Source organism: Fukomys damarensis, unplaced genomic scaffold, assembly GCF_012274545.1.
Source record: "Fukomys damarensis isolate Sample0158 unplaced genomic scaffold, DMR_v1.0_HiC HiC_scaffold_20, whole genome shotgun sequence".
Classification (NCBI taxonomy): Eukaryota; Metazoa; Chordata; class Mammalia; order Rodentia; family Bathyergidae; genus Fukomys; species Fukomys damarensis.
The window spans coordinates 1,498,628-1,509,078 of record NW_022900932.1 but is presented as its reverse complement, the minus strand read 5'-3'; the positions used below and the strand labels follow the sequence as shown (position 1 = coordinate 1,509,078).

Genomic DNA, 10,451 nt, shown 5'->3' with positions numbered 1-10,451 from the left:
TTTGTCTTTTCATGTCATAACAGGCTTTTCCTCTCTGATATGTAATATTTCTCCCTTTTTCTGTTTTTTCTTTGGAGATCTCTTGGCATTTCCTTCCTATTCAGTCTCTGTGTCCCAAATGTGTCCATTTTATATTGTAAAAGAATATCATTGAGTTCTGGATAAATATAAAAATTGTCTGTAATAAGATAATGTCCCATGTTCAGAACTTGTTTCAGCAGAAGCAAAACTATTATTTTTCATAAATAAAATAAACATAAATTAGTAAAAGAAAATAACCAGACTTTATTATTAGATTTCACTAGAAGCAAACATCAAAGGTGAATACAGCATTCTAAATAAAAAAGGATGCAAAAATAATTTATATAAAACAGATATATAAGAGTATCTAGTACAAACAAGAATCAGCTGGTTGAAATGACACCTGTCCAAGTGACACTCAGGGCAAACTGCTTAGGGGTTAATACAGAACACCTTCCTCGCTGGTAACAAAGTTGTACTGAGTTTTGGAAACACAGATACGTTCTATTCATCCAAAAGAAGAAGCATATGGCACAGAGTATTAGATTCCTCTCTTCTGAAATTTCCATCACTCACCCATTTCCCTTAAAATGTGTGGATGACAAACCTTCACCATTAGATAGACGACATCTGCAAAAGTAAATCTGGGCACCGCCCTCAACCTCAGGACCTACAGAGGGAGCTCCCCTATGGATTGCACAATAATTCAGCCCTCAGCCATTTTTATATACAAACAATAGAAAAACTCTATGAAGTACACTTTAACATCTATTTAATAACTATAACTACACACAGTTAGGGTCAGCCTGCCCTACACCAGGTCAAACAACAGCCAACATTTATCTTCTGTCATTTAACCCAAATAGGAGCTGATGACTCTCATAACCACACACCAGGGAGTCTTAGCACAGAGCAGGAAGATAGAGCTCCCGGGCCAGCCAGTCTTTACTTCAGGGGCTTTTGCAACCCGGATGTGCAGATCTAGGGAAAGCCACAGTGAAGGGGTCAAGGACATGAGGGGTCCATGGGGTCACAGCTCCGGGCTGCCAGAGAGCAAGGGAAAGTCTGCCCCTGGGGCAACATCATCCACAGCAGAGCCTGAGATGAGTCCTTTCCCTGAGGGCCTCAGAGTCTCCTCCAAAGAAGAATTGTTAAGGGATGCAGGGAGCTCCAAAGACCCACATCCACTTTTAAAGCTGAAATATGGAAAGAGAGTCCCGGAAAAGGAAGCCTGAGGTAAAGAGAAAATGTGGGACCCCTCTGCCATGTCATAGAAGGAGACATCCCCTTCACTGTAGTCCAGGAAAACCCCCACCCTGCAGCACTCCTGTTTGACAGGAAACCCGGTATCACATTTACCATCGGTGAAATACCCATGTTTACCCCATCTCACAACCCAGAACCCCTTACCCAAGGACTCTATATACCAGCCTGTCCTTTCAACATCTTCCCTGCAGATCCCCACTGTCCACTCGCTGTGGTCTCCATTCCTAATCCGCACCTCCCAGTACCATCTTCCGGATGTGATGCCCTCCAGGCCCAGCACACTCCAGATTTCACTCCCACTGGAGTCCTTCCAGGTGAGACTTGTCTTTCCGGGAGAGAGGTCAATGCTTGCGTGGGCAGATCCTGGATCCAGGATGACAGACCCTGAAGAGAGGGTTATCAGTCATCCAAGGTCCCCAAAAAGCAAGGCACAGAGCCAACCCCAATTCACACCCCTCAGAGCCACTGAGCTGCCTGAGGGAGGAGAGGCCCCTGTTTGAGCCGATGACTCAAGGTCATGGCCTCCAAGGAAAAGGAACCAGATGTTGATCTGAGGACAGATAATCACAAGGTTCTTGAGAAGCAGCCCCAGCTCTGAGACCATCAACTGCCACCCATCGCAACACAGTTGATAGTGCCGAAATTTATATCACCAGAGAGAACTTAAAGAGAGGCCAGAGCCATGGGGGCAGCAAAGAAAGCAAAAAACAGAAAAGCCATGAAATCACTCACGAGCCTGGAACTGTTCCTTTCGCCAGTCTACAAGAAAAGCACACATTTCACATCGCAGATGTTCAGAGACGGCGCGTCACCCAGCCTGCTGAAGCACGGTACTGTGAGAGTAACGGGGAACCGTGGAAACATTCACCTGAGGTATACATTTCTTACTCCTGCGGTGGCCTTTCCGTGGAGATGACACCATAAAACTTTACATCCCAACTCTGGGAGGCTGAGGCAAGAGGATTGTCAGGATTGTGACCCTGCGCAACTTAGAGATATAGCAAAACCCTATCTCCAAACACTTTTTTAAAGAGCTGGGGAAGTAACTCAGTGAAGGCCCTGGGTATGATCCCCAGTAGGGGAAGGGAAGCTTAATGTATCGGGATCCAGACTCTGGGTATATCCCTAAGCACAAAAGTAGTTACTCGTATTTCACTATCAAATCGTGCTTTCTCGTGTCCCAGGCGCAACCATCCTGAAACCGAGGTTTTCTTGTGATATAATTGCAGATACCAAATTTTTCAACACCTCCATGTATTCACAAAGAACTAACAGCTAAATTTTTAAGATGACTATACACCATAAGTGTAGGGAACTCGGGATACACAATCACACAGTCGTGCCCGGATAAGAGGCAACAGAGAGGCTTCTAGGATGGAAGAGAAACAACTTGAAAGCAGGAGACACATATACCCAGTGAGAGATCAGTTACTAGTGACTTCTCTTCCTATTTCATAGGCCAATGGGAGGGAAAACAGCCCAACAGATGTGGGAGAGCCCAAAAATATGTGTGCATTTGCCTTCCCCAGGAATTTCCAGAAGAGCTTGAGAGCTTCCAGGGCACCTCCCAGGAAGTTAGTCCCCCAAATACGTCCATGTGAATATGCTAAATACATGATTAGAAGACTTTTAAATGTGATTGAGAATGAGACTGAGGTCAGGAGATGATCCTGCATTACCCAGGTGGCCCAAACTAATCACACGAACCTCTGAAAGCAGAGATTTTCCTTGGCTGTGGTCAGAGAAACAGACAGAATCACAGAAATGGAGCGAGTCATGCATGGTTGCTAGTCTGGAAGATGGAAGAAGAGGAACGACGGAATGGTTCTGGAAGCAGGAAAAGACAAGAGCCTCCAGAAAGGAACACGGCCTTAGAACTGAGGCAACAGGGGAGGAACTTAGGGTAAAATAAAGTCATACAGAACCAAGGACCTCTTTAGGAAGACCTGCGTCCCACCAGTCAAGTGTGAACCCTTCTAGAGACCAGCAATTCCTGCTCTGAACAGCCATCGCCCTGCTCCATGCAGTCTCTTCTCCCCAGTGAGGTCCTCGTGTTGGGTGCACAAGAGTTTCAGGAGGTGTTGCTAACCCTGATTTGACATTAGGCCCACAGGAAGGGACCTAATGGAGACAGATCCATAATCCCAACCACAGTCCCTGTGGTGTTCCCATGGAGGACACAGCACTGACAAACAGAACGCCCATCTCATCCTAGGGTGGAGGCACTGAGAGGAAAGGAGCACCATGGAAGATGGAGGAGGCCAGGCCAGAGGAAACTTCAGTCACTCACCTGCGTACAGCTGCGCCTTCCTCCAGGCTGGAAGGGAACACACGGTGATTATGCACCCGCCACATAAGCCTGCTCGGCAGGGGCTCCTGGCCCTGGTCTGCTCTACATCGGTCGTCGGTGACACTACCCCAGGAGGAGAGATGCCAGGAGAGGCCTCCTCCTTGTGGGAGAAAGCGGGATACCTTGGGGGGTTCCACGGACACAGACAAGGAAGTTCCATTACGGACTGCATCCTGCCACTGTCCCTTAGCTACGGAACTTTCGGCTGTCAAATGTCTTCCTCTGCCTCGAAAACAAAACCCTAAATTCATATTTTGTCTTTCTTCAGTTTTGCCAGTAAGAATCATAATTGCATTATGTGTGAAAAGACTCTAGGGAGTAAAATATATATTAGTCTATAATTGTCCAGAAGCATCATTAACCCAGCCTTTCTTTGAGAAAGATGTATTTGGGAAACTACCAGAAATAAGGAATGATTAAGTGACAGCAGTGTGAGGGGCGTTCCTGGGTAAAGTGCCCAACCTTTCCCAGGTAAAATATTTCCAGTGATGAGCCACATTGTTGGGGATACACTGAGTCCATTCCATTCCATTCCCACCTGGTCAGCAGCTCAGCCCTTCCCACCAGTTATTAGGCCTGTAGGAGCCTCGGAGAAAAAAAACAAAAACACCCTGGACGGTGATTTGAGGGAAGAGCCAGGAGGTCGCACCCCTGGATGTAAGGACCCCGTTCATTTTTATGAAGGGAGTAATGAAGTCTCAGTGTGCCTTGGGCTTTCAGGTGCAGGTCAAAGGCCGCATATATTGAAGGCTATAAAGCCAATAATATGAAACACAGGGTAGGTCAAAATAAGAGCCAGAACATAGGAGCCACTCTGGGATCAGCGCAGTACCCAGGTCCCCTAGCACTGGGTGGGGAAGGACCTCCAGGTCAGGCAGAGCCATGAGGCAGGGTTCTGCCTCCCTCAGGGAAGAGCATCACATATCTGGGCCCAGACAGAACCAAGGACGGGGATACCTGGGCATGGGTGGGAGGAGGAGCCAAGGGACATGAGCAGAGTCACTTACCAGCCAGGTAAGCTGCCTTCCTCTGACCTGAAAAGCAACACACGATAGAGACACATGCAGGAGCCAGGATATCTGCCACTAAGGGACACACAGAGTTCAGGAGGGAAAGCAGGACTCACCAAGTTCTGCCTGGAGTTCATCTGAAAGAGCAGGAAAAAGAACATGAGAGGAAAGACTGTGCATCGGGAAAAAACAGGAGAAAAAAATTTTCTTCCCTAAAAGCGTCACCACCACACCCACACAAGCCCCCCTCGCCGTGCCCGGGTTCCTGGGGAGCCAGATCCACCAACCCTGGCCCTCAGTCTGTCCCAGTCCAACCCTCTCCTAACCCTGCCCAGCCTGGCCCACCTCTTACCCTTCTCCTTCAGTGCCTGCTCTTTTGTCTTCTTATCCTCCTCTTTCTCCAACCTCTTCTGCTTCCTTTCCTGCAGTATCTGCAGCTTTGCAGAATGTTCTCTATGGAGAAAACAGCCAGCACCAAAGAGTAGGAGCCCCATCACAGTCAGGCTCACAGCAAAAGCTGGCTTCCAGGGAGAGGCCTGAGGGAAGAAGGGCTCTGGGGCCCAGGCAGAGACCTGCTCAGGGCCACAGCCCAGGACAGCTCCCCAACACACTCGGGAATTAAAGCCTCCTCCCCAGGTCTGCTGGGTGCGGGGAGCAGTACTGACCTGGAATAAAAATGGCCACGGCCCTCTCCTGGCCCAGGATGGGGTTGAGGATGGAGCAAGTCACGTTGCCCCCAGCCGTCTCTTACAGCAAAAGCTGGCTTCCAGGGAGAGGCCTGAGGGAAGAAGGGCTCTGGGGCCCAGGCAGAGACCTGCTCAGGGCCACAGCCCAGGACAGCTCCCCAACACACTTGGGAATTAAAGCCTCCTCCCCAGGTCTGCTGGGGGTGGGGAGCAGTACCGACCTGGAATAAAAATGGCAGCGGCCCTCTCCTGGCCCAGGATGGGGTTGAGGATGGAGCAAGTCACGTTGCCCACAGAGCTGTCTCTCACCACCAGGGTGGCCTCCACACTGAACAGCTCCTCGGCGTCTTGGGTGTGGGCCTCAGAGAACGCCAGGATCTTCTTCCCACTGACGTCTCTCCACTGAACCTGGGGCTTTGGGAACCACCCGGAGGCTGCGCATACCACGCGGACACCGTCCTCCTCCGGCCCCTGGATGTACACTTGAGGGGCAGAGCCCACCCCTGTGAAAATGAAGTTATGGGTACCGTGGAGGCCACCTCGGGCCCAGACACCCGGAAGCGTCCATGTTACACAGCTCCACGGAAAGCCTTGCATGTCCGGCCTTCTCGCCATGGCTGTATTTAACACCTCCTCGGCTCTGCGTTCCGACCGCAACCCGAGCCACGAAAGGCCTTTGCTGATCTAGGATCCACCTTGCTCTCTGCCTCCTTTCTCGTGCTTCTCCCCGACTTTCCACCAGGGCCACGCGCAGCCCCAGGGACTCTTGGTTACCTGCGATTAGTCACCACCAACGTGTCCTGGGGTCCCTGCCTTTTCACCTCATGTCCGGCCAGCTCCAGGGCTCTCGGCCTTACCTGCGGGACTCGTGTGCCCGCTCCAGCGTCCGGCCCCACCGGCTCGCCCTGATGCAGCTGATCTAAGAACTCTATTCTCCTCCTCCGGCCCCTGGATGTACACTTGAGGGGCAGAGCCCACCCCTGTGAAAATGAAGTTATGAGTACCGTGTAGGCCACCTCGGGCCCAGACACCCGGAAGTGTCCGTGTTACACAGCTCCACGGAAAGCCTTGCATGTCCGGCCTTCTCGCCATGGCTGTATTTAACACCTCCTCGGCTCTGCGTTCCGACCGCAACCCGAGCCACGAAAGGCCTTTGCTGATCTAGGATCCACCTTGCTCTCTGCCTCCTTTCTCGTGCTTCTCCCCGACTTTCCACCAGGGCCACGCGCAGCCCCAGGGACTCTTGGTTACCTGCGATTAGTCACCACCAACGTGTCCTGGGGTCCCTGCCTTTTCACCTCATGTCCGGCCAGCTCCAGGGCTCTCGGCCTTACCTGCGGGACTCGCGTGCCCGCTCCAGCGTCTGCCCCCACCGGCTCGCCCCGATGCAGCTGATCTAAGAACTCTATTTCGGCAGGGTCGCCTCGCATCACCCTCCCACCGATCACGATGGCCTCGTACACGGAACACCTCGGTCGCGCTCCTGTCTCGAGGGTTTCCTGATCGTGCTTCCTCTGCGTGAAACTCGGGGTTCCCAGATCTTCACGGGTGGCTGAACCCTTACTCCCTTCGGACCTTCCTGGGCCCTCGTGTGCCTCTGCAGTTGCCCCCCACCCCACACTTCTCCGCTTGGTCTGTTGTCTGACACCTTTCCCACCTTCTAACATCGTCTACCCATTGACTTGTTGTGGTTTTTGTACCTCTCACTCTGGCACAGAAAATTTACAGAGTTGGCATCTCTGTTCCACTCATACGTTCTGGTACCCAGAACCAGGCCTGACACCTTTGAGGAATCCTCTATCCCGCATTTGTATTTTAAATGCATGCGTGGGTGAAGCACCTATTCGTCGCTCCCAAAGTGCCAGTTTAAATTAAATAACCCTGACATCCCTCCCGAATCCAGGACCCCCGAGGAGGGTACAGCAGAGACCAGGTAACCTACCTGCCACCTTCAGTTCCAAGTTGGCCTCTTCAAAGAAGCTTCCCGTCTTGAAGAAGCAAGTATACGTCCCGCTGTCAGAAACCCGGATGTCGTGGATGTTCACCGCCGCCTCCCCGTGGGCGAGAAAGTCCACGGAGGTCCGCCCCCCCTCCCGAATCCAGGACCCCCGAGGAGGGTACAGCAGAGACCAGGTAACCTACCTGCCACCTTCAGTTCCAAGTTGGCCTCTTCAAAGAAGCTTCCCGTCTTGAAGAAGCAAGTATACGTCCCGCTGTCAGAAACCCGGATGTCGTGGATGTTCACCGCCGCCTCCCCGTGGGCGAGAAAGTCCACGGAGGTCCGCCCCGCATACTCAGCCATCTGCTCGTCCTTCCGCTCCTGCCTCCCCGTGGGCGAGAAAGTCCACGGAGGTCCGCCCTGCATACTCAGCCATCTGCTCGTCCTTCCGCTCCCTCTGGTTCCGATAGACAAACACAGATTCTTCCAGTGTGGTGCGGAACCACCTCAGCTCCATGTTTCTCACGTTCGTGGCTGGGAACACGTAGCAGGGCAGCATGGCATCACCACCCAGCACCGCCACAATGGGCTCTGAGGGCCCGATCACCCGGAACTGCCCTGTGGACACAGACAAAGGAATGGGAAAGCTGGAGAGGCGTGGGCCAGAGGTCCGAGAATGCACTCATCAGGCGGGAAGGCCAGGCAGGCTGGGGCAGGGGCTGCACGAGCTGAGCCTAGGGGCCTGATGGACTGAGCTCTGATGACTCTCATTTCCGTATAATCTGACCATCCCACGAATGATGCTAACTCGGTGGTTCCCAAACAGAACACACGTCAGCACCAAGACGCCTTGGACAGCACAGATCCCTGGGCCCCCTGCCCGCAGCTTCTGCTGAGGGATCTGGCGTGGGATCAACAATGTGCATTTAAGGGCTGGGGATTTAGCTCAGTGGTTCTGCTGCCTGCCTCGCCAGTGCGAGGGTACTCTCATTTCCGTATAATCTGACCATCCCACGAATGATGCTAACTCGGTGGTTCCCAAACAGAGAACGCACGTCAGCACCAAGACGCCTTGGACAGCACAGATCCCTGGGCCCCCTGCCCACAGCTTCTGCTGAGGGATCTGGCGTGGGATCAACAGTGTGCATTTAAGGGCTGGGGATTTAGCTCAGTGGTTCTGCTGCCTGCCTCGCCAGTGCGAGGTCCAGAGTTCGATCCCCGGTACCAAATAAATAAATAAAACACTGTGCATTTGTCTCTTTTACTCAGTAAATGCCAGGGGCATAGACACCGTTGGCCCAGGACCACACTTTGAGAACCCCACCTCTAACCCAGCCTGTATCAGGACAAACCTGAAAACTGGCCACAGAGCACACCAAGGCCTCCATCAGCAAGCATGCTTTGATCACTTAGCGTCACCCAGAAAACTCCCCACTTTCAATCCTAAATCGACGGCGTGGGTTCACATTCCCCCGCCACTGAAATATATGTGTGTGTTCAAACAGAGTCAAAGGCTACATCCGCGAAATACCTGCCCTGACTGAGCACAGGGCGCCCTGTCACCGCATGTTCATGTCTCTTTTACTCAGTAAATGCCAGGGGCATAGACACCGTTGGCCCAGGACCACACTTTGAGAATCCCACCTCTAACCCAGCCTGTATCAGGACAAACCTGAAAACTGGCCGCAGAGCACACCAAGGCCTCCATCAGCAAGCACGCTTTGATCACTTAGCGTCACCCAGAAAACTCCCCACTTTCAATCCTAAATCGATGGCGTGGTTTCACATTCCCCCGCCACTGAAATATATGTGCGTGTTCAAACAGAGTCAAAGGCTACATCCGCGAAATACCTGCCCTGACTGAGCACAGGGCACCCTGTCACCGCATGTTCGAGAAGGGTGCTAAGCCCGCCCTCCTACCTGCCAGTGCCTGTGGCCTTCTGGGGCCTGGCGGACAGCGGGCCTCCAGAGCTCCACTGCACAGCCCTGTACTGTCTGACCTGAGCATGGCACACTCATCTCTGCCCTGAATAAAGCAGGAGATGAGGACACCTACCTGTCCTCTCCCAACCCCCAGAGCTATGATTCGTTTCACAAATAAACTGAGCCTCATCCTCAGTAAGTCTTCTCACTACTAAGCCTCGTCCCTACTCTGCTCAGAGTCCTCCCATGGCTCCCCAGTTCCCTCCTCCCCGGTACTTCTTTGCAGCTCAGCCCCTGCTTCTCTCCCCTGGCTGCCTCTGCCCCAGCCAACGCTGGCTGCTCTTCTCCCCAGGTGCGCAGCAGCTCCACACTGGTGCCCAGGTCTCCAAGGCCGGACTGTCCTCCCAGAGCTGTGCTCCCGCCTCATGGACAGCCTCGCCCAGCACTGCTGCCCCACCTACCTGTCCCCCCACTGCACACACCTGCCCATCTGCACTTCCTGTCACATTCATGTCCCCACCCTGTCGGTCTGTGGTGTTTATTCTTCTCTCTCTCCTTCCAGGGAGGAAGCTTTATAATAATGACATTCTCTCTGATTCGTTTATCTAACAAATATGTGTTTAGCACCTAACACACTGACGATATTCCATTAACATCTGGGGAACAGAACATATAAATGTTTACAAATCAACAAGCAAGGGAATAAAAATAAGTGGAAGATTATTCATCATGTATCGATATTTTCCCTCTTAATGACCAAAAACTGACAGTTGTCAAGGTCCTGCGCCATTTGGAAACATTCTATGTTCTCATTTCATGGCTTAGGATGTAATCTATCTTAATTTTTAATTAAAATGAATGACAAGGGAGCGCCATGATCCTTTTAGACTCAGAGATTCCACAAATCTCATCCAGTCCTGACTGAGAGTGGTGCCGCCCGCTCAGGAGGAGACACAAGAGGAGAGACAGGGCACCCTCACCTGTGGATGCCCAGGTAGGGAGCTGGAGAAGGAGAAGCAGGGACAGGCGGCAGAGGCAGGAGTCCCCCATGGCTCAGACCTGGAGAGACGCTGTGGGGCAGGCAGAGATCACCGGCAGGAGGAGGCAGGAGGCAGAGCCAGGCCGGGGCTCTGGCTCTCAGGGGAAAGAGCAGATCTCAGGGCCAAGGTCAGTTCCCTGCAAGAGCAAAGCACTCCTATTGGCTCAGAATACTAACAGGCTGGTGGGCTCACGAGGACCCTGACGCCTACAGATCA

General features: G+C 52.4%; 1 protein-coding gene across 1 annotated transcript; it reads right to left on the bottom strand.

The window, feature by feature from the left end:
• Positions 1 to 1,031: 1,031 nt before the first annotated feature.
• LOC104852355 (butyrophilin-like protein 1) lies at positions 1,032 to 10,245 on the bottom strand. The gene is made up of 10 exons (XM_033766601.1): positions 10,176 to 10,245; positions 7,682 to 7,890; positions 7,476 to 7,650; positions 5,555 to 5,836; positions 5,000 to 5,200; positions 4,764 to 4,784; positions 4,645 to 4,671; positions 3,578 to 3,604; positions 2,020 to 2,046; positions 1,032 to 1,671 (listed from the first exon to the last, which is right to left on the bottom strand). Exons 1-10 carry the CDS (start codon positions 10,243 to 10,245, stop codon positions 1,052 to 1,054), a joined length of 1,659 nt encoding a protein of 552 aa, XP_033622492.1. The 3' UTR covers positions 1,032 to 1,051.
• Positions 10,246 to 10,451: the final 206 nt, after the last annotated feature.